At 39.1% G+C, this 24,226-nt stretch overlaps 1 protein-coding gene across 2 annotated transcripts in view; it reads right to left on the bottom strand.

Annotated features, from left to right (window-relative positions):
- IBTK (inhibitor of Bruton tyrosine kinase) overlaps window positions 1–24,226 on the bottom strand; it is a 94,130-nt gene that overhangs the window by 45,541 nt on the left and 24,363 nt on the right. The window contains exons 9-17 of one of the 2 annotated variants that reach the window (XM_008263147.4): window positions 23,943–24,066; window positions 19,894–20,071; window positions 17,007–17,181; window positions 15,576–16,175; window positions 14,287–14,373; window positions 12,344–12,426; window positions 12,225–12,262; window positions 11,318–11,414; window positions 1,435–1,536 (exon numbers count right to left, since the gene is read on the bottom strand). In XM_008263147.4, the coding sequence (XP_008261369.1) occupies window positions 1,435–1,536; window positions 11,318–11,414; window positions 12,225–12,262; window positions 12,344–12,426; window positions 14,287–14,373; window positions 15,576–16,175; window positions 17,007–17,181; window positions 19,894–20,071; window positions 23,943–24,066 (1,484 nt within the window). Of the gene's footprint in view, window positions 1–1,434; window positions 1,537–11,317; window positions 11,415–12,224; window positions 12,263–12,343; window positions 12,427–14,286; window positions 14,374–15,575; window positions 16,176–17,006; window positions 17,185–19,893; window positions 20,072–23,942; window positions 24,067–24,226 lie in introns of both variants that reach the window. The other variant, XM_002714548.5, reaches the window with a different exon arrangement.

The following is a 24,226-nucleotide window of genomic DNA, read 5'->3' as shown; positions in this document are numbered from 1 at the left end:
CCAATTGAACAAGTGAAAAATATCACCATGCATTGTATATTAGATGCTGTGTCCTTTAATATATTTTTGAATATTTTTTCTTTCCTTACCTAAAAGGAAATCAGGGCTATTATTTCTCTTTGGCTAACTAAGAAGAAGATATCCTTAATGCTCAAGAGTGTGTAAGTAAGATGCCAGAGCTAAAAAAAAATCCTAGCAAATACAAATTAGAAAATTTTGATAGGCACTCCCTTGACACTTCCTGAGTTAGCAATGAAGTAGAACAAATATAAAATTAGAAAATGAAAAAACTCTTGTCAGATTAAGGAAAATGAAAAAAACTCATGTCAGCTTAAGGAAATTTAACCTTTATTCTAGAGTAGGCAATTAAAAAATATCTAAACTAGAAAAAGGCATAACTACTTCCTATAGAAAGTAGAAACATCATTTAAAAATTACTGTGATACCACACAGACAGAATGGCAAACAGTGGTCAGAACTAATACAGTCAAAATGAGAATCCAAAGGTAAGGGAAATTTGACCAACAAAGTTAAAATGAATCAGTTTCAACACCCAAAAAATATTGGGTATAAGCAGCATGTAACAAAAAATAACTTTGGATTTCAAAGTTAAATGTTCAGGAAAAGAGTCATGCAATTAAGTGAAATAATGAACAGAGAAAAGTCTGAGAAAAAAATGTGGTTTGCTGAGATATTAATGAAAGAATTACATAAAAACTGAAGCAAACCATAAGAAATGGATAGCTGGAAAGTTACATGAAAGATCATGGCAAAGGTAAAAAAAACTCACAAATTCTTGCACTTAAAAATACCATAAATTTGACACCATTCAAATAATTCAAGATTTCATGACATTTCAGTATAAATTAACATTATATGTCAAGTCTAAGATACACGCATTTTCACATATTTACAAGATAAAGTATATCCTTACAAACGATGGCATGTCACAATTTAAAAGTTTTGACACTTTATGTGATACAAAAAAATAATGGTGTAGTTTACCATAATGACATCATAAAGTCCATAAAGCACATTAATCCTGAATCAACCTGAAAAAACACTAACACTCTAATTTAAAAATACTCATGGGGCCAGCATTCTGGCATAGTGGGTAAAGCTGCCACCTACAGTGCCAGCATCCCATATGGGTGCTGGTTCGAGTCCCGGCTGCTCCACTTCCAATCCAGCTCTCTGCTATGGCCTGGGAAAGCAGTGATAGATGGTTCAAATACTTGGGCCCTTGCACCTGCGTGGGAGACCCAGAAGAAGCTCCTGGCTCCTGGCTTTGGATCTGCGCAGTTCTGGACGTTTCAGCCAATTACAGTGAACCAGCAGATGGAAGACCTCTCTCTCTTTCTCTCTCTCTCTCTCTCTGCCTCTCCTCTGTATAACTCTTTCAAATTAATTAATTAATTAATTTAAAAAACTCACGTTTCTCAGTTAATGCCACTTCACAAATTTCTTTCAATCGAGTTATGAGAAGCTGATCAGCTACCACAAGAACACGACAAATAAAATCCACATTTTGAGATTCTAAAAAAAAAGATAAAAAAATAATAGCATCAAGGCATTACTTTGTAAAATTATACCCAGGAAGAAAGTTTAAAGTAATAAACACATTAGAAACACAGAATTATGATGACTTTTTAAATGTTGGAATAGTAACTATGATAAACAGTAAATATGTCAAAATATTTCTCTTTTACATAAAAATCTGAAAAAAAAAAATGCTTTGGCTCACACTGAAACCACCAAATGCCCAACATAAGGTGACCATTTCAGTCTTGAAGGCTTCTTTCTAGAATGCCTGATTTGTTTATAATCTATTTTGAAATGTTTCTCAAATAAGGAAAGGGGAAGTCAAATTTCAGTATCTACACAAATATACATATTTCTGAAACTAGTAATTACAGGGAACAGTCAAATCTCAGTATCTATACACACACACACACACACACAGACACACAATACGTAGATTCACAGGTAAGCTCTCAGGCTTTCTTATTTAAAACAAAATACATTATTTATAAATACTTTAAAAAAATTTTTTAGAAGTTCCTGAAGTTAAAATTCAACTTCCTGGCTCTCAGAGTTACTAATGGTCTCAAAGGAAGCCCCTTAGCTGCTGCTAAAATAACAACAAAAATAGAAATGAAAACAAACCAAAAACAAAATGACAACATGGAAGACAGGTAGGGAAGAGTTTAAGAAAAAAGAAAACAAAAAGAGATTCCAAGATGGATGAATATGCTAGGGATAAATAATAAAAGTAAAAAGGAAGTACATATATAGGAATACATTCTCAGGGGAGAATAAACAGAAAACCACAGTGGAAATTCTACGGAAGGAGGAGGAACGCCACGGACCTGTGTGGAAGGTGCAGACATGTAACATGAACACAGACCACCATACAACTCCAGCAGCCGAGAGCCGGAGAAAGCACCAGCTTTGGAGACTGAGTTGAGATCATACTGCAGCACCCGTGCCACTGGTGATATAGCTGAAGGGAGAGTGCGGTATGAGTCTGACCGAAAGTCCCAAGGCAAAGGAAAAGAGGGTACCTGTGGACCCAGTTAAAAAAGGGGGGGCACGTTTCTCTCACTCCATCCTCCCCAAAACAGCCCACAGCAACTGACTGAGAGGACAGGTGCCATTTTGCATATACGCAGCAGCCACGGAAGCCCTTATGCATGTGCACAGCAACTGGCTGAGACAAGATGCCATCTTCTCCGTACTGACAGCAGCAGCTCTGCTGCAAGTGGTGAGGAGAAGGCAACATTTGGCCAACGGATCTTGTATGCGTGTGATCCAGAGACTAGCAGAGAGAAATCTGTGTTCCTCATTGACTTTGGGTCTGGCTGTAAGGACTGACAGGAGGCTGGGCACCCTCGTAAGATTGTGAGGGAACTCAAGGCTCCCAACATACCACAGGCTCACAAGCCACCTAGGCAGAGCACCCACAGGCAGCTAGCTCTGAGACAGTCTGTCTCTCTGTGGACTGGACAGGCTGGCAGGGCAGAGCAGATCCTCTGCTCCCTGTGACTGTGGAAGCCTTCTGTGCTGAGACTGTGGTGACTCTGTGGCTTCATGAGAGGGCACAGGGTGGAGCTGGGTCTCTGGACAATCTCTGTGAGAGGCTCCAAATGCTTGGAGCTCCCTGGTTGCCTACAGTGGGTCACTGCAGTAGGATCATGCTCACAGTGCAGACTCTGCAGATCCTTTGTGTGGTACATATAGCAGCATGTATGAGTACTGCACTCACTGGGGGCTATCACGTGGGATCTGATCACATTGGAGGAGAGAAGGCGAGGGTGTGATCACAACAACAGAGTTCACCATACCCCCACCCCTTCTGTTAACAAGAGGAGAGCTCCCACGTCCAACTTGGGTGTCAACAAGGATGCTCGCCCCACTCTACAGAGCACTGACCACAGCTCCTTGGCCAAACGCACCATATACCTCTGACTATTCCCTGAAAGCGCACACATTCCACTAAGCCACAGAGGCATAGTTCAAAGATAAAAGCCATCAGAGGAAAAAACAAACAAGTATCTCTACAAATGCCTAAAAATAAATGCAGAAATTCAAGAAACAAGAATAAGGAAAATAACATGACCACGCAAAAGAAACACAACAATATTCCAATATTAGAACATGAAGATGAAGACATTGATAAAATGCCTAAAAAGAATTCAAAAGACTAATCATAGGATTATTTAGAAACAATGAGAAGCAAATCCACGAATTAAAGAAATAAATACATGACATGAATAAAATTCTTCCTATGATTAAGATTTTAAAGAGAAATCAAAATGAAATATTAGAAATGAAGACTGAAATAGATCAAATAAATAATACAGTGGAAAACCTTAACAACAGCCTTGATGAGGCAGAAGAAAGAATATCTGAGTTAGAAGACAAATTGAAAATTTTACAGTCAGACTAAAAAAAAAAGTATTAGAAAAGTTAGAAAAATTAAAAACAGTGTTGAAGATTTCTGGGATACTATTAAATGACCCAAAATACAGGTCTTAGGAGTTCCTGAAGGTGTGGAAAGACAAAAGGAACTAGAAGGCCTTTGTGGTAAAATAATTAAAGAAAAATTCCCTAATTTGGAGAAAGAATGGGACATTCAAGTATAAGTAGCACAAAGAACCCCTAATAGACATGAGCAGAAAGATCTACAATATGACACACTGCAGTCAAACTTTCCAAGTAGAACATAAAGAAAAGATTCTAAAATGAGCACAAGAGTAACGCCAGATTACTTTTAGAGGATCTCCATTTAGATTCATAGCTGACTTTTTAGCAGAAACTCTACAGGCTAGGAGAAAATAGCAAGACATGGCTCAAGTCTTAAGAGAAAAAAAACTGTCAACCCCAAAATACCATACCCTGAAAAGCTCTCATTTATGAAAGAAGGTGAAAAAAATATCTTCCATAACAAACATAAATTGAAAGAATTTGTTACCACTCATCCAGCCTTACAAAAGATACTTAGGGATTTGCTACACATGAAAACACAGAAAGATAGTCATCATCATGAAAGAATATGAAGGCAGAAAATATCCCAGTAAAAGTACAAAGGAAACCCATACTAGTCAATAGGAATATTTATGGAAAAATGGCAGGGCCAAGTTGTTACTTATCAATAGTAAATCTGAATGTCAATGGCCTAAACTCTCCACTTGAAAGATACAGATTGGCTGAAAGGATTAAAAAACAAGACCCATCTATTCACTATATATGAAACACAACTCACCAACAAAGATACCAGCAGACTGAAAGTGAAAGGACGGAAAAAGATATTCCATGCTAACAGAAAGCAAAAGAGGACAGGTTTAGCCATCCTAAAATCAGCCAAATAGACTTTAACACAAAAACTGTTAAAAGAGATAAAGAATGGCACTATGTAATGATTAAGAGATCAATTCAGATCTCTTCAGGTGTCTGGCTGGTGAGGACTCTGCTGTGGAACTCCCAAGGCCCGGGCTGAGTCTTTGCCAGGAGGTACTGCTTAAGTGATCTGTGCCAACGTCATCCGAGCGAAGCTCCTGGAGTACCTGCCCCAGGAGGTGCCCTACAATGTGCAGCAGGTGCAGGCAGAGGGAAGGGATCTGTGGGCCTCTGTGCCAGGCATACACCCAGAGCAGTACAGCTTGGTACCAGAGAGGCAAGGGGATGGGCTGATTGTCATGATGTCTCCCTGTGCAGAAGACAGTGGTGTGGGAGGAAGGACCAAGTGGGGAACTGGTGATTCTACAGAAACTTCTGGTGCCTAAAGAGTCTCATGTGGCAGCCGGCGCCGTGGCTCAATAGGCTAATCCTCCACCTTGCGGCGCCGGCACACCGGGTTCTAGTCCCGGTTGGGGCGCCGGATTCTGTCCCGGTTGCCCCTCTTCCAGGCCAGCTCTCTGCTATGGCCAGGGAGTGCAGTGGAGGATGGCCCAGGTGCTTGGGCCCTGCACCCCATGGGAGACCAGGAAAAGCACCTGGCTCCTGGCTCCTGCCAGGATCAGCGCGGTGCGCCGGCTGCAGCGGCGGCCATTGGAGGGTGAACCAACGGCAAAGGAAGACCTTTCTCTCTCTGTCTCTCTCTCTCACTGTCCACTCTGCCTGTCAAAAAAAAAAAAAAAAAAAGAGTCTCATGTGGTAAGTGCAGCCAGGCTTAGGGGAAGGACCAAGACTGTGTTAGGGAGGGGGTTCCTCCCCACCCTCAACATGGAACCCTGCCAACATGACTGTGTCCCTCTCTTTGACCTGCCTGCAGAGGATCCTGATTGGTCAGAAGGGCCAGGTAATCTCCCAGATTGCACAGGAGGTGGGCCGTGACCTCATGAACATCTTCCTCTGTGACGTTCAGATATGCCTGTCTGTGAAGCTCCTCACATGAGGAGCTCCCTGCTGCCTCTCCCAGGGCATCCCAGCTCAAGCTGCTAACAGAGGTCATTGACCAGCACTGTCCCTGCCTCAGGGCCCACAAAAACTGATGAGGGGTATGGGCACTGCACAGCCCCTGCCCAGCCATGTCTCCTGGAGGAAGGAACCTGCCTTAGCTCACATCCCAAGTCGCTCCTCTGCCTGGGGCCACAGCTACTTTGGTCTGAGAAGTTGGCCCCTTCATGGGAGCGTGCCACCCTGCCCATAGTTTCTCCCAGATCGCTCTTCCCCACTCCGTATTTCCACCAGGAAGCCATGGAAGGTGAAACAGCACCTCCCACCTGCTCCCCAAGTCCCTCCTACCCCTTCCACTCCCCAGTCTCAGATGCTAATTAAAATAAAATAAGAAAAAAAAAAAAAGAGATCAATTCAACAAGATGTGACTGTGAAAAATGTTTATGCGGCCGGCGCCATGGCTCAACAGGCTAATCCTCAGCCTTGTGGTACCGGCACACCGGGTTCTAATCCCAATCAGGGCGCCGGATTCTGTCCCAGTTGCCCCTCTTCCAGGCCAGCTCTCTGCTATGGATGGCCCAAGTGCTTGGGCCCTGCACCCACATGGGAGACCAGGAGAAGCACCTGGCTCCTGCCATCGGATCAGCGCGGGGTGCCAGCCGCAGCGCACCGGCCGCGGCGGCCATTGGAGGGTGAACCAACGGCAAAGGAAGACCTTTCTCTCTGTCTCTCTCTCTCACACTATCCACTCTGCCTGTCAAAAAAAAAAAAAAAAAGTTTATGCACCCAATTACAGGGCACCTGGCTATTTAAAAGAAATGTTAATGGACCTAAAGGGAGACACAGACTCCAATACAATAGTAATGGGGGACTTCAACATCTAACTTCATCAGTGGACAGATCAACTAGATAGAAAATCAACAAAGAAACAACAGAGTTAATTGACACCATGGACCAAATGGACCTAACTGATATATACAGAACTTTTCGTCCCACACCTGAAGAACACACATTCCTCTCATCAGTGCATGGAACTTTCTCTAGGATAAACCACATGTTGGCTACAAATCAAGTCTCAGACATTCAAAAAAATTAGAGATCATACCATGTATCTCCTCCGATCACAATGAAATAAAGCTGGAAATCAACAATTCAAAAATCTCTAGATCATAGGCAAACACATAAGACTGAATAACATGCTTCTAAATGAACAATGGGTCATACAAGAAATCAAAAGAGAAATCAAAGATTTCTAGAAGCAAATGAGGATGACAATGCATCAAATCAAAACTTAGAGGATACACAAAAGCAGTGTTAAGAGGAAAGTTTATAGCTATCAGTGTCTACATGATGAAATTGTAAAGTACAAAATAAATGAGCTATCAATACATCTCAAGGCCCTAGAAAAACAACAAACCAAACCCAAAATTAGTAGGAGGAAGGAAATAACTAAAATTAGAGAATAAATAAACAAAATTAAAGCAAAAATAATTAGTGAAATGAAGAGCTGGTTTTTTGAAAAATAAATAAACAAAATTGATAAAGAACCAATTCAATAAAATCAGAGATGAAAAAGAAAAGAAATGTAACAGATATCACAGAAATAAGAGGAATCATGAGGAATTACTACAAAGAGCTGAATGCCCACAAACTGGAAAACCTAGAAGAAATAGAGAGATTCCTGGACACATACAATCTACCAAAATTAAGCCATGAAGACACTTAAACTCTAAACAGAACAATAAACAAGATGTAGACTGAATCAGTAATAAAGACCCTCCCAACAAAGAAAAGCCCAGGACCTGATGGTTTCACTGCTTAATTCTATCAGACATTTAAAGAAGAACTAATTCCAATTCTTCTCAAGCTATCCAAAACAACTGAAAAGAAAAAAATCCTCTCAAACTACTTCTATAAAGTCAGAACCACCTTAATTCCTAAACCAGAAAAAGATACAACAGAGAAAGAGAACTACAACCAATATCTCTGAGGAATATGGATGCAAAATCCTCAACAAAATACTAGCTAATCGAATCTAACCGAACATCAGAAAGATCATTTACCTGAACCAAGTAGAATTTATCCCTGTATGCAAGGATGGTTCAACATTTGCAAATCAATCAATGTGGTACATTACATTAACAAATTGAAGAACAAAAATCATATTATTATCTCAACTGAAGCAGAGAAAGCATCTGATAAAATACAACATCCTTGCATGATGAAAACCTTAAGTAAATAGAGTGTAGAAGGAACATACCTCAAGACAATCAAAGCTATTTATGACAAACCCACAGCCTGCAACTTATTGAATGCAAAAAAGCTGGAAGCATTCCCATTAAGAACTGGAACCAGTCAAGGATGCCCACTCTCACCACTGCTATTCAATATAGTCCTGGAAGTTCTAGCCAGAGCCATTAGGCAAGAAAAAGAAATCAAAGGTATACAAATTGGAAAGGAGGAAATCAAACTATCCTTATTTACAGATGGCACGATTCAATATATAGGGGATCCAAAAGACTCCACTGAGAGGCTATTGAAACTCATAAAAAAGTCTGGTAAACTGGCAGGATATAAAATTAACATAAAAAATCAAGAGCCTTTGTATACACAGGCAATGCCATGTTTGAGAAATAACGTCTAAGATCAATCCCATGCACTATAGCTACGAAAAAAATTAAATACCTTGGAATAAACTTAACCAAGGATGTCAAAGGTCTCTACAATGAAAATTATAAAATATTGAAGAAACATAAGACACAAAAAAATGGAAAAATCTTTCATGTTCATGGATTTGAAGAATCAATATCACCAAAATGTCCATACTATTCAAAGCAGTTTACACATTCAATGTGATATAATTAAAATACCAACAACATTCTTCTAAGATCTAGAAAAAATGATGCTAAAATTCATATTGTATTACAGAGAGCTCAAATAGCTAAAGCAATCTTATACAACAAAAACAAAGCCAGAGGTATCACAATACTACAGTGCAATTATAATCAAAAAAGCCTGGTAATGACACAAAAACAGACATGTAGACCAATGGAACAGAATAGAAACTTCACAAATAAATCCACACATCTACAAACAATTTATCTTTGACAAAGGAGCTGAAATCAATCCCTGGAGTAAGGACAGTCTCTTCAACAAATAGCACTGGGAAAACTGGATCTCCACATGCGAAGTAGGAAATAAAACTCCTATCTTACAAAGTATACAAAGATCAATTCAAAATGGATCAAAGACTTAAATCTTTGACCCAATAGCATCAAATTTCTATAGAACTTTGAGGAAACTCTGCAGGAATTGGCATAGACAAAGACTTCTTGAAAGAGACCCCAGAAGCAGTGCCAGCACTATGGCACAGCAGGTTAAGCCATCATCCGCAATGGTGGCATCCCACATGGGCACCAGTTTGAGTCCAGCTGCTCCACTTCTGACCCAGCTCCCGGCTATTGTGCCTGAGAAAGCAGTGGAAGATGGCCTAAGGCTTTGGATGCCTACATTCAAGTGGGAGTCCTAGAGGAAGCTCCTGGCTCCTGGCTTTGGATCAGCCCAGCTTCAGCAATTGCATCAATTTGAGGAGCGAACCAGGGGATGAAAGATCTCTCACCATCCCTCTTTCTCTCTCTCTCTCTCTCTCTCTCACTCTCTGTAATTCTGCCTTTCAAATAAATAAATAAATCTTAAAAAATTAAAAACAGCAATTATTTGCAAACTCTTCAAAAAATAGAAGATGAAGCTGGCGCCGCGGCTCAATAGGCTAATCTTCCACCTAGCGGCGCCGGCACACAGGTTCCAGTCCCGGTCGGGGTGCCGGATTCTTTCCCGGTTGCCCCTCTTCCAGGCCAGCTATCTGCTGTGGCCAGGGAAGGCAGTGGAGGATGGCCCAAGTGCTTGGGTCCTGCACCCCATGGTAGACCAGAAGTACCTGGCTCTTGCCTTCAGATCAGCGTGGTGCGCTGGCCGCAGCGCGCCAGCCATGGTGGCCATTGGAGAGTGAACCAACGGCAAAAAGGAAGACCTTTCTCTCTGTCTCTCTCTCTCACTATCCACTCTGCCTGTCAAAAAAAAAAAAAGAAGAAGATGAGTAACACTTTCCTACTCATTCAATAAAGCCAGTATTATCCTGCTAATAAACCAGACAAAGACATAAAGGAAAGCTAAGACAATATCCCTTATATTTAGAGATGCAAAAATCCTCAACAATATGCTAACAAAGTGAGTTCAGTCACATGAAAAGGAATTACATATAACCAAGTGAAATAGTCCTGGAATTAAAGGATGAGTCAACATAGGAAAATCAGCAAATGTAATATACAAAAATAGAATGAGACAAAAAAAGTCATGATCATCACAAAATATACAGAAAAGTATTTAACAATATCCCATCCTTCTTCATGATAAAAACATTCAAAATTAGGAATAAAAAGGCTCTTCTTCAACCTGATACACAATAGTGTATGTATCTATCTTTTACAGGATTATGCTGATTTATGCTTGTTTACTTATGTTTGTTTTCTCCACTAGATTGTAGGTTTCCTGAAAATAAAGTCTTCATTTTTTTGTCCCCAACATACAGCAGAGGTTTAAAAAACCAAAGGTTAAACGAATATCACAGAACAGGCCGGCGCCACGGCTCACTAGGCTAATCCTCTGCCTGCGGCGCCGGCACTCCAGGTTCTAGTCCCAGTTGGGGTGCCAGTTCGGTCCCAGTTGCTGCTCTTCCAGTCCAGCTCTTTGCTGTGGCCTGGGGAGGCAGTGGAGGATGGCCCAAGTGCTTGGGCCCTACACCCACATGGGAGACCAGGAGGAAGCACCTGGCTCCTGGCTTCGGATCGGCGCAGCGCCGGCCCGTAGCAGCCATTTGGGGGTGAACCAACGGAAGGAAGATCTTTCTCTCTGTCTCTCTCTCTCACTGTCTAACTCCGCATGTAAAAGAAAAAATGAATACCACAGAACAGCCAATAGCACACACCAATGACTAAAGAAAGACACCTACTAACTGAAACATGGTATCTTGCTTGACAAAGTTTACAAATGCACTCTTTATAAATTTTGGTTCAATTCTTAGTCTATCTCTTTTGCTTCTGATAGGTTATCACAAGGCAGGGAAATAAAGGTAAGAAAGAACTTGTGAAGAATATTTTCTAAAACTTCTTTTTTGATCATTCATGTCAACTGAAAAAGTAGTAGGAAATGGAACTGCTGAATCAGCTATTAAATATAATTCTTAAAGGGTTTGTTTTCATGAGTGATGAAAATTTCTTTCTCTGCTCCCTCACTGTCAGCAATCATTTATTCTAACTTAAGCCTCTGTTGACAGCTTACGCAGAGTAGAAACTAAGATTCATATTAATTTTATCCTTCTCTCATTATACATGATACAGCTAAAATGTCCTGTTATTAATACCTTTAACCACCACTGCTTCATCAGTATAGAGGTAGTCCAAAATAACTTTCAGTATGTCAGAATGTATTGGCATTTCCAGAGCTGCACAACTGGAGGCCTAAGTAAGATAAAAAAAGTAAATAATTAAATAAAATATTATCATATTCTAATTTAGGTTATTGGTATGAAAAATATCAAATAAGAAATCACATTAAATATAGAAGAACTTAAAATTTGTTTTAAAAAGCTAAAATGAAATATATATACATATATATATATATACACACTTTCAAAACACAACATGAAAGACAAAGAAAAATTCAGAAAGCAAGAAACACACTGGAATTCCCAGAACATTTCTAAATAATGAGAAAATTTTGCAGCTTTTTAGCAACAATTTTAAATTCTAAATAATGCTATTTCCAGCAGCCTTTACCATAAAGTTCAATACAAATGAAAAAGTAAACTAAAATATTAAGTTCTAATTTCAAAAGTACAAAGTGTAGTCACCAGTCTAAGTGTTTTCTATTAACATCTTACCTCCTACACCCTGACACCATCCTAGGCTCTAGCCCTCACCGCCATTGCTAGAAGCCAGGCGGCCAAGGGGCCCAGCCACTGGTGTAAAGCTCCGCCCCCAACCTAATGGGATTCGCTGCTCCTACTTCCCTGCCTGCCCTCTGGCAAAGTTTTAAAAGGACCTATTCCTGAACACGTGGCTCTCTGTCACTCCTCTTCTCTCTCTCAGCTGTCTGCTCCTCTCCTCTCTCTCACTTCTCTCTCCCTCCGTCTCCTAGATCTCTCGGTCTATCTCTCTCTGTCTCTCTCTTACGCTCTCCTTCTGCCTCTTTTTCCTTCCTCGCCCCTTCCCTCCGGCCTGCTGGGTTTTCTCCAATAAACCCTTTCCCTTAACAAAAAAAAATCTTACCTCAATCCATGAGCTACTCAGCATGCTATGAAAATATTCTGAAAGAAAAAGATGAAGTATAGTAAGAATAGTAAAACAATAATAAAGCAAATAAATCAACTAACAAATTGGGTACCTACCAAGTCTAGCACAAAGAACACACTTATGACAAGGAAATTCCTTTCCATCCACTGATTTCATGGTCACATCACACAGAAATGAACTGCAAGAAAAAATTTTAACTGAAGCAAGAGCAATTTCTTCAGATATTTAGCAAATAAGTACATTTGTTATAGTATCTGGCTTAACTAGATTTTCTTAGTTTCTCTATTTTCTTAAAGTTGTACCTACAAAAAGAGTATTTTATCCACTTCCACCTCAGGGAAGATAATAACCGTCTTACAACCAAAATAGTATCTGAAAAGTCAACTGAATAAAGAAAAATACTCAAAAAAGTCCCATCTTCTAATTATCCTTTTTTATCCCAGGTAAGATGCTACTAATATAACAGTAAGTAGCATCATACTTGAAGCACTTTAGTTCACTTATTTATACAATTATTCTGTGTCAAGCATAGTATAGGTGCTTCCACAATTTCTCTCTCCCCGTAACTATTACCTAAAAAGTACAAATGCCTATACACGAAACTATTAATAACAAAGATATTTAAAACAGCGTGTTTATTATTAAAGATTTACACTTGTTCTGTGGCATAGCGGGTAAAGCCACTGCCTGCAGTGCCGACATCCCATATGGGCACCAGTTCAAGTCCCGGCTGCTCCACTTCCCATCCAGCTTTCTGCTATGGCCTGGGAAAGCAGCAGCAGATGGCCCAAGTCCTTGGGACTTCCTCCACATAGGAGACCTGGAGGAAGCTCCTGGCTCCTGGATTCAGATCAGTGCAGCTCTGGCCATTGAGGCCAATTGGGGAATGAACCAGAGGATGGAAGACCTCTCTCTCTGCCTCTGCTTCTCCATAACTCTGCCTTTCAAATAAATAAATAAATCTTTAAAGAAAGAAAAAGATTTACACTAAAGGGAATAATTGGGGCTGGAACTGTGGTTGAGGGGGTTAAAGCCCTGGCCTGCAGCGCCGGCATGCCATATGGGCGCCAGTTCTAGTCCCGGCTGCTCCACTTCCAATCCAGCTTTCTGCTATGGCCTGGGAAAGCAGCAGCAGATGCAAGTCCTTGGGACTTCCTCCACATAGGAGACCTGGAGGAAGCTCCTGGCTCCTGGATTCAGATCAGTGCAGCTCTGGCCATTGAGGCCAATTGGGGAATGAACCAGAGGATGGAAGACCTCTCTCTCTGCCTCTGCTTCTCCATAACTCTGCCTTTCAAATAAATAAATAAATCTTTAAAGAAAGAAAAAGATTTACACTAAAGGGAATAATTGGGGCTGGAACTGTGGTTGAGGGGGTTAAAGCCCTGGCCTGCAGCGCCGGCATGCCATATGGGCGCCAGTTCTAGTCCCGGCTGCTCCACTTCCAATCCAGCTCCCTGCTATTGTGCCTGGGAAAACAGTACAAGATGGTCCAAGTTCTTGAACCCCAGCACCCATGTGGGAGACCTGGATGAAGCTCCTGGCTCCTGGCTCCTGGCTTCGGCCTGGCCTAGACCTGGCTGTTGTAGCAGTTTGGGGAATGAACCAGCAGATGGAGGATCTCTCTGTCTGTCTCTTGGTCTCCCTCTGTAATTCTGACTCTCAAATAAATAAATCAATGAATATTCAAAAATTTTAAAAAAATTTAAAGGAAATAATCATCATAATGATGACAATGGTTTGGGGGCTAAAATTTCCCACTAAGAACATGACACAAAATTCAAGCAAGAAAAAATAAAAATCAAAAATTTCTTTCTTCACTAGAAATTAATTAGAAAGAATGAATACCATTTAACGTTTCATCAGTTAACATTTTACCCATTAATTCAACAGCTTAGCTCCCCAGAAATGAAAACTAGAAAAGACAACAGGATAGCAACCTACACATTTTGCTTCACATGGGAAAAAAGAACTCCATTTCTGCACTTACAAGATCAAAATCTAGACATGAAAAATGTATCTTCATTTCCTAACTTACCATTTTTTCTGACTTAACTTCAGTTTGTTACCAGTTTTCTTGGCAATCACATTAATTTTCTCATTTTCAAATCTGACTCCCTCTAACCTATCAAAGAATAGATAAAAATTAACAAAATAAACAAATATAACATTCAACAATAAGCATATATATGAGCATAATTATAATTATATTATCTCTTAGAAAAGTATATCAACTAACCCCCACTCCAGGATAAAAAAATCATATTTTTTTCGTCAATTTTAATTATAATTCAAAATAAATATTCTTGACTCCTCCAAAAAACTAATCAAAGTCATAGCACTAAGTTCTTTCATATTTTATATAGAAACACAATATACACTACTTCCCTGCTCCTACCCCACAACAAAGGTTATACTGCCACAAGCAACATACATGCCTTTAAAAATGAGAGAGAATTCTAGGAGCCAGCATTGTGATCAGCAGATTAAGCTGCTACTTGCACCACCAGCATCTCATATCAGAGTGCTTGTTCAAGTCCTGGCTTCTCCACTTTTGACCCAGTTTCCTGCTAAAGTGCTTGGAAAGGCAGCAGCAGATGGCCCAATTACTTGGGCCCCAGTTACCCAAGTGGGAGACCAGGATGGAGTTCCTGGCTCCTGGCCTATGCCTGGCTCAGACCTAGCTGTAGCAGCCATTTGGGGAATGAATCAGCAGATGGAAGATCTCTCTCTCTCTCTCCCTATCTCTGTTGACCTGTCTTTCAAATAAATAAATATATCTTTTAAAAAGAGAGAGAGAGAGAACTCCAAAGAACCAGACTTACAATGTGACAAACACTGCTGGGCACTTTACACACGCTATATGACAAAGCTTTACCAACAATACAAAGTGAATATTATCTCTACCATTTTATAAAATAAGAAATTGAAGGTCAAGCAAAACTTTCCCCCAGCCAGTAACAGAATTAAGAGACAAATACTGCATAAATCTTCTAACTCCAAAGAACTTCCCAGCATACTACATTCCTTGCCACTCCAAATCCCTGTTACACACTCACACCCTAAAAAGTTGAAACCCACTTGTGTCCTAATTCAAGGAGTCCAACAGAGAGATAAATCTACCAGAAAATAGAGGAGGAATGAATTTGTGTACCTCTGCCCCCCAAAAAGGAGGAGGAGAGGTGGGAGAGTGAGAAATAGTGGGAGGGGGTAGAAAGGAAGAGGAGGAACTGATATGGAAGGAAAAGAAAGACAAGCAAACAGGGAAGAATATTTAAAAGGAGGATTAAATGAGGTAGGTACAATAAGATAGCAAAGAATTCATACCTACTACTCAAATTACTGAAGCCAAACTTCTTTGCAACATTTTGCAACATTCTTACAGGATCATCTTCCCCAGCACCTTTTCCTTTCCTAGAAGATTTTTGTTTGCTTTTCTGTCTTTCACCAACTGTATGAGCTTGATTTTCAAACATTTCTAATGTTGAGTTCTGATTATCATCTTCATGACAATTCATTTTATTCATATGAGAATTCAGAGTACTCTGATACTCTTCTGGTTTTCTGTTTAAGTGTATTCTTGGTTTGAAGCCATGAGTTAAAAAGTCACAAGTATCTGTGTATACAAACTGTAAAAGGTATTCAAACAAATCAGGATGAACCTTCTCTACCACAAAAAGATGGCATCCTGCTGAATCTTCATCTTTTCGGTAAATATCTGTAAATTCTAATGTAGTACCATCTGAAAGAAACAATTTCTGGAAAAAGTCAGAACGGACTGCCAGAATATATTTATGTGCAGGGAAGATTCTATTGCCAACTTGAAATGTCACATCATGGATATTGTCCATTTCATCTGTTTCCCTCAACAGTTTGCCAAACTCTTCAAAAAAGGATGATGAGGACACAGCTGGAATTTCATAAAGGCTAGAAATGAAATAAAAATAAGTTTTACTTTAAAGGAAATAGGTAAAAATATCCCTAGCCAATTCTCCTTTTCAAATGTAGCAATTATTAAAATTAGAAAATCTAAAATATGACAGTTCTGGGACCGGTGCTGTGGCATAGTGGACTAAGTCTCTCCCTGTGGCACCAGCATCCCATATGGGCACCAGTTCTGTAATCCTGGTTCTTTCAGTACTTACCAGAGAAACACAATAGGTAGAGGGGTCACCTCTCCTGATCTGCCTTGGCCTGAGAAGTCTCCCAGGAGATGAGACTTTTAGTGTTACAACTAGGGCATATATGGACAAACCAAAATGGGTGATCACTCTACTTCCAAGACTTCCTCCCCCTTAACCTCTAATCTCTCTAGTGATGTGACAGGACATTTGCACTAAGATTCTGCCAGCCAAGTGGCTCTATACTACCTCTTCTTTTGTCAATTCTCACCATATTCAAGGGTCAGAAAATTTTACAAACTGCCCAAGGAATATTTATAATACATTTCTCAAAATCAGAATCTAAGGTACACCATGAAGTACTAGAGACAAATAAGTTTTCCATGTGCATGTACACATACCTTCAATATTTTCAATAAACATAAGGTTGCTATAAACTAAAGAGAATGCTAATCATATCCAGTATAACAAATTCCACCTTTGAGTTATCCTGGTAACATAGTTATTTTTCTAAGATCTCTACAAGACTTGGCAAAAGCTCTTCAATTAAATTTGCACTAGGAGCTACTGAAAACACAGACAAAAAACCCCAAATGATTATTCTACCCAAAAATGAAATTTAACATATACAATATACCTTGTTTTAGGATCTGACTGCAGGATTGCAAAATTACATCCACTTGGATCTGTGCTGACACTAACAGCTCTATGGGCAAAAGTGAGTTTCTCAAGTCGAATTCTTTCATACACACTATTTATATCAGAGACACAAGACACATCTGATGAGGAATTATGAAGGTTTGATAAAATCTCTGCTAAAAAGAAAAAACAAACTATCATTAATTAAATCCTTACTACAACTATAAAAAGGATTTAGGAGTAAATGGAACAAGAAAACAACTGGGAGAGCATGGAAATATCTTTCGTGTACAGGAAGCACTTCAGAAAAACTACATCCTCTCTCTCTTCATCACATTTTACAACCTATATATACTAGTTCTTTTTTTTTTTTTTTTTTTGGACAGGCAGAGTTTAGACAGTGAGAGAGAGAGAGACAGAGAGAAAGGTATTCCTTTCCGTTGGTTCACCCCCAAAATGGCCACTACGGCCGATGTGCTGCGCCGATCCAAAGCCAGGAGCCAGGTGCTTTCTCCTGGTCTTCCATGCGGGTGCAGGGCACAAGCACTTGGGCCAACCTCCACTGCCTTCCCGGGCCACAGCAGAGAGCTGGCATGGAAGAGGGGGCAACCGGGACAGAATCCGGTGCCCCAACTGGGACTAGAACCCGGGGTGTCGGCACCGCAGGCGGAGGATCAGCCAAGTGAGCCGCGGCGCCGGCCTATACTGGTTCTTATATGGAGAATTTTTGGTGGGTCAATCTCAATTATGCATGATTTTGTCTTTTAACAACCACATCTTCAATACTGCTACCAAACTTACCTTTCTAAAAAACAAATTTATTGTATTTTAAATTCCTCAACTTGCATTAAAAACATGTAAGCTTAATGTCTTCAAAATCTATGTATTTGCTCCCTCATTTTCTCTTCTCCCTTTCTTGCATGTATTCAGCAAATATCTGAGGGACCATACTATGCTACTATGATGGAGTTTTGGTGAAATAGTGACCATCAGTAGTGAACAAGATAGTCATGTCCCTACACTCATAGAGCACACAGTCTAGGCAAGGACAACAGACATTTAAGAAATGATTATAACATGACAAGTCAAATCAAGCCTATGACAACAAAGTATATGGTGCTTCCACACAGACATGAAATTTGTATGTAAAGAAATGATTCTTTTACAATGTGAATAGTTTGTAAAGAAAGGGTAGATATAAAGAAGTCATTTAGTATATCATTTTAAGTCCAAAAAAAGGATAGAAAAAGATACAGATTAAGACTGTCATAATCAATCTGGAGAAAAGTACAAGGATTTCAGAAACATTTAAGACAGAAGTAACAAAAGTTGGTGATTGACTGGATGGGTATGGGAAGGAATATGGGTACCAAAGATAACAATTTGCCAGTAAAACACTGAGAAGCAGATGCCAGAGCATGAGATCATGAATTCCATTTCAGATAACAAGATGTGACTAAGACACAATTCTAAGGACAACATAGCAAACCTAGGTTCTGGTGACTCATACATTCACTCTATATAAGTCTTAGCAGGCTTTAGTACTCCGCTCTCCACACTCAGTTATTCCAATTTCTATACTCTCAAGAAACTTATTGTGTACATATTAATACCTACATCTGTGAACTACAATTATATGCATGTCTATTGCCCTTATGTGCTTATAAGTACCTGAATACAGAAGCCCAACTTATATTTTTGTATCATTAAACCTCACCCTAGGGGCGCTGCGGTGCAGTGGGTTGATGCCCTGGCCCAAAGTGCCGGCATCCCATATGGGCGCCAGCTCGAAACTACTTCCAATCCAGTTCTCTGCTGTGGCCTGGGAGAGCAGTGGAAGATGGCCCAAGTCCTTGGGCCCCTGCACCCATGTGGGAGACCCAGAAGAAGCTCCAGCTCCCGGCTTCGGATCGGCGCAGCTCCGGCCACTGCAGCCAATTGGGGAGTGAATCATCGGATGGAGGACCTCTCTCTCTCTCTCTCTCTCTCTCTCTCTCTCTGCCTCTCCTCTCTCTGTGTAACTCTGACTTTCGAATAAATAAATAAATCTTAAAAAAATAAAAAACCCTCACCCTGGGGCCTGCACTGCGGCATAGTGGGTAAAAGCCACCACCTGCAGTGCCGGCCTCCCATATGGGCCGGCAAGTCCCAGCTGTTATACTTCCAATCCCGCTCTCTGCTATGGCCTGGGAAAGCAGTAGAAAATGGCCCAAGTCCTTGGGCCCCTGCACCTGCATGGGAGACCTGGAAGAAGCCCCTGGCTCCTGGCTTTGGATCTGCACAGCTCCAGCCATTGCAGCCAACTGAGGAGTGAACCAGCAGATGCAAGACCTTTCTCGCTCCCTCCCTCCCTCCCTCTGCTTCTCTCTCTCTCTTTCCCTCTCTGTGTAACTTTGACTTTCAAGTAAATAAGTAAATCTTTAAAAAAAAAAAAAAAGACCTCACCCTGTCAAGTATATTGAAAAACTATTCTAAATGTTTACAAACTTGAATAATTTATGAAGAAATAAAAGAAATACAACTAATCAGTAAATTAATAAAAACTCATTTCTTTGTGGCTTTATGATGTTCAAGAAAATGTCTAATTTTGAGTAATTAGAAACACTTTTAATATCCAATAAATAATTTATTCAATCAATAGATGACTTAATGAGGGATGACAATGTGCCAGCAAATATGCCAAAACTAAGGATACAGAATATGCATGGTCTTTGTCATCATTGAACTTACAGCCCAATAGGATCTAGGCATTAAACTAATCACAAAATAAACACATGAATGCATAAGGATAAAAATTTAATTATACTTGTAAACCCGAATAATACTTGTGAAATTAAAGGTTAACTGAAAGGCATTTTATGTGCTGTCTACATATATGAACTGACCTTTCTTTTCAGCACTCTTTCTTTTTTCTTCAAACCATTTCCCTTTAAATCCTTCCCCTTCCTGTGTGACAAACAGAATTTCATTTCTATTTAAAGCAATATCAGAAATGAAGACTTGGCGTGGATAGGCCCATCGACACTGCTTCAGAGAACTGCTAACTGATCTCCAGCAGAACACCTATAATAAAATCAAATTACATTGGAATATAAAGCAATATAGCAACCAAATCACACCAGAACATAAAACAACCTGAAAAACCAAAATCTGAAACTGTGATAATACTGTCAAAATAAAAGCTCTAATTAATATGCTTCAATAAACATTCTTCCACACAAAAAGACAGATAGTATGAAAGGATGACTTTAACGAACTGTGTCTTTCAGAAAAGTATGTAAAGCAAATATGAAGCATTAAAAATTATTCCTACACTAATCTTGAGGCCAGCACTGTACCAGAATCTGCAACATCAGCATCCTGTATCAGAGTAAGAGTTTGAGACCCAGCTGTTCCACACTTCCATCCAGCTTCCTGGGAAGGCCCGGAAGGTAGCCCCAGACCCATGTGGAAGACTAGGTAGGATGGAATTGCTAGCTCCTGACTCTGGTTTAGCCCACCCTTGGCTGTTGTGGCCAGCTGGGGAGTGAACCAGTGGATGGAAAATCTTTTTGTCCTTTGTCTCTCCCTCTCTGTTCTCTTTCAAATAAATAAATCTTAATAATAATAATAAGGAAAGAAAAAAACTTCTTTCAGGGAGAAGTAATTTTCAGTATTAAAGCTAAAACTCAGATTTGTTATAGCCATTTATTTCCAGGAAAACTGAAAAACCACACTAAATATCTAAACTTCACTCTCTCAAGAAAAAAAGACACATGCTTACATAACTCAATTATACAAGATAACTAAAAATCTTAAAGAAAAACCATCAGAGTTCAAAGGTTCTAAATGGTTCTGAAAACCTTAGCAGTCCTACAAAGTGGATCAGGAATTACTGATAAGAGAGGGAGAGGGTAATAAAGCTAAGAGTATTAGGCTTCCCAATTCAGCTTAAATAGAGCAGCAACTCATTTTACATTTCATATATTGGCAACCCAAGTATACTTTCACTTGAAAAACTAATCAACTAATCTTTTTCTGCAAAAAGATTTATTCATTAATTTTATTTATGTATAATTAATAATGTATGATTTATAATACAATAATAATTATTCATTAATTTGAAAGGTAGAGTGACAAAGATAGAGAGAGAAAAATCTTCCATTTAGTGGTTCACTTCCCAGGTAGCTGCAACAGCCAGGTCTGGGCAAAGCAGAAGTCAAGATCCAAGAATTCTACCCTGGTCTCCAGGTGGGTGTCAGGAGCCCAAGCACTCAGACCATCATCTGCTGCCTTTCCAAGGAACTGGACGGGAAGTGGAGTAGTCAGGACTCAAACCAGCACTCTGCTATACCATAACTCCTAAAACTGCTGATGTTTTAAAAGTATAATTTCCTAGGGCCATGGCGCAGAGGGTTAACGCCCTGGACTGAAGCGCCAGCATCCCACGCAGGTGCCGTTAAAGACCCGGCTGCTCCACTTCCAATCCAGCTCTCTGTTATGGCCCGAGAAAGCAGTAGAAGTTGCAGCCAATTGGGGAGTGAATCATCGAATGGAAGACCTCTCTCTCTTTCTCTCTCTCTCTCTCTCTCTCGCTTTCTCTCTGCCTCTCCTCTCTCTGTGTAACTCTGACTTTCAAATAAATAAATAATATAAGAGTGGGAATAAGAGAGGGAAGAGATGTGCAATTCGGGACATGCTCAAGCTGACTTGCCTCAACCGGTAGAGTTAGAAACATACCAGGGGATTCCAATTCAATCCCATCGAGGTGGCATGTACCAATGCCATCTCACTAGTCCCAGTGATCAATTTCTGTTCACAATTGATCATAATGATAGGACTAAGAACCAAAGGAATCACATAAACAAGAATAGTGTCTGCAAATACTAGCTGATAGAATCAAAAAGGGAGAGAATGATCCAACATGGGAAGTGAGATACACAGCAGACCCAAAGAATGGCAGATGTCCTAAACAGCACTCTGGCCTCAGAATCAGCCCTTAAGGCATGCGGATCCAGCTGAAAAGCACATGAGAGTATTTCAGGCATGGAAAGCCAAGACACTCTGGGGGAAAAAAAAAAAAAAAACTAAATGAAAGATCTCCGCGAGTGAGATCCCAGTGGAAAGAATGGGTCATCAAAGAAGGAGGTACCTTTCTCTGAAGGGAGGAGAGAACTTCCACTTTGACCATGGCCTTGTCTAAATATGATCAGAGTCAGTGAACTCAAAAGGCTTCCATAGCCTTGGCAGCTCATGACAAGAGCCTAGGGTGATTACTGAGGCCATAAACAAGAGTGTCAATTTGTTAAGTCAACAACAGGAGTCACTGTGCACTTACTCCTCATGTAGGATCTTTGTCCTTAGTGTGCTGTACATTGAGATTTAATGCTATAACTAGTACTCAAACAGTATTTTTCACTTTATGTTTCTGTGTGGGAGCAAACTGTTGAAATCTTTACTTAATGTATGCTAAGCTGATCTTCTGTATATAAAGAGAATCAAAAATGAATCTTGATGTGAATGGAAAGGGAGAGGGAGTGGATAGGGGAGGGTTGCGGGTTGGAGGGACGTTATGGGGGGGAAGCCATTGTAATCCATATTCTGTACTTCAGAAATTTATATTTATTAAATAAAAGTTAAAAAAAAAACAAAAGCAAAATAAATAAATAAATCTTTAAAAAAATTAAAAAATAGAAAGTATAATTCTCTCATAATTAAGTTAGGAAAATTAATACACAGGATATTATCTACCAAGGTCACTCAAAGGGTATTTACAAAAAAGACTATATTCATTGAGGTTGATTCCTTCACAGCTTGTTTTCATAGTGAGACTCCATTTTGAAGGAAGTAAATATTCAGAAATACAAGCTATATCTACATTAATATATATGAAAATATATTCCAAAGTTAAATATAAGTTTATTTCAACTCTTTTATGTAATCTTTCTTTCCATTAGTAAAAATGTTCTAATTATTAAATGTAGTTCCATCTGTTAAAATTATCAGTGATACAAATTTAAGCCTATAATGAATCTGTAGCTGCAGCTTTATAATTGCATTCAATTTCTAAAATGTCAAATTTTACAGTACTTTTTAAGCCTCAGAAAACATTCTTAATATATTTTTATTTTATAAGCAGATGATAGAAATCCATTTTTACTTTTCTAGTCATAGTGTGTAATTTTCCAGTGTTACTAATGTATAACATGTGTTTTAAATACATTTAAATTTTATAAATTATTTGTTTTAAGTTATTTTGTATGTAAAATACAATTATTTATATATTAAGTGGTATTTAAATATATATAATTTTAAAACATTTTAAATTTTTAGTAGAGAAATTTATTGATTTGTTTGCGCAAGTAACTACAACTTGAATTCTATTTATTTAAAAGATAAAAGATTCTTCATGTACTATATTTTATATATAATATTAATAATTATAATCTCTACTTGTATACAAGGAAGCTTCAAAAAGTTCATGGAAAATAACATTTTCTTTTCATATATTCTTTCAGGAACTTTCTGAAGCATCCTGATACATACACTATATGTATATTTATATGAAACTGAATCTGGTGAGAAAATTTCCAATTATGCACTAAATCCATAATATTGCCTGCTTAGTCTTTACTCTTTTTAAAGTAGTTATATATCTCATATCTACATAATTCAACATCATTTGTCAGTATTCAGTTTATCTACCAAATAACTCATCAAAATCCCTTATTTATTTTAAGCAAAATAAATGAAATTTTAAGTTACAATTTAACAAAGCAATAGTGCACAACACTGAACATCATAATTTCTCTAAAATAAGAGTTCCTCACTACTTAATGTTGGATCTCAAAATAAGTATGGAAACAAACAGAAATCATCACTCACACAGTCAGGTCTCTAAGAACCATCAACTGAACCTAGACTACTACACTTTTTACACAAATCTATTACTTACCCTTCCAGCTCCATCCATTGCAAGAATGCAAATTTTCTGACCCCCATTTTCTTTCAAATGTTCAGGATCAACCTTGTATTCCATACGACCCCCGGATACAAGAATCTTTTTCAAGTTCAGTTGTCTGGGTGAAAAAAATAAAAAAGATTCTAGATGAATATTTTTTCTAGAATACCTGTGCTAAATTTTAGAGAAATTACCAAACAATAACTATAGGCAATTACAGGGAAAAGTGAAGTAAAATGATTTGGTTATTGGTATTCCTCATCTTTCTTTTCTAAAAG

This window comes from Oryctolagus cuniculus, chromosome 5, assembly GCF_964237555.1.
Source record: "Oryctolagus cuniculus chromosome 5, mOryCun1.1, whole genome shotgun sequence".
Lineage (NCBI taxonomy): Eukaryota > Metazoa > Chordata > Mammalia > Lagomorpha > Leporidae > Oryctolagus > Oryctolagus cuniculus.
The sequence above is the reverse complement of the archived record's forward strand: the minus strand, read 5'-3'. Positions and strand labels throughout refer to the sequence as shown.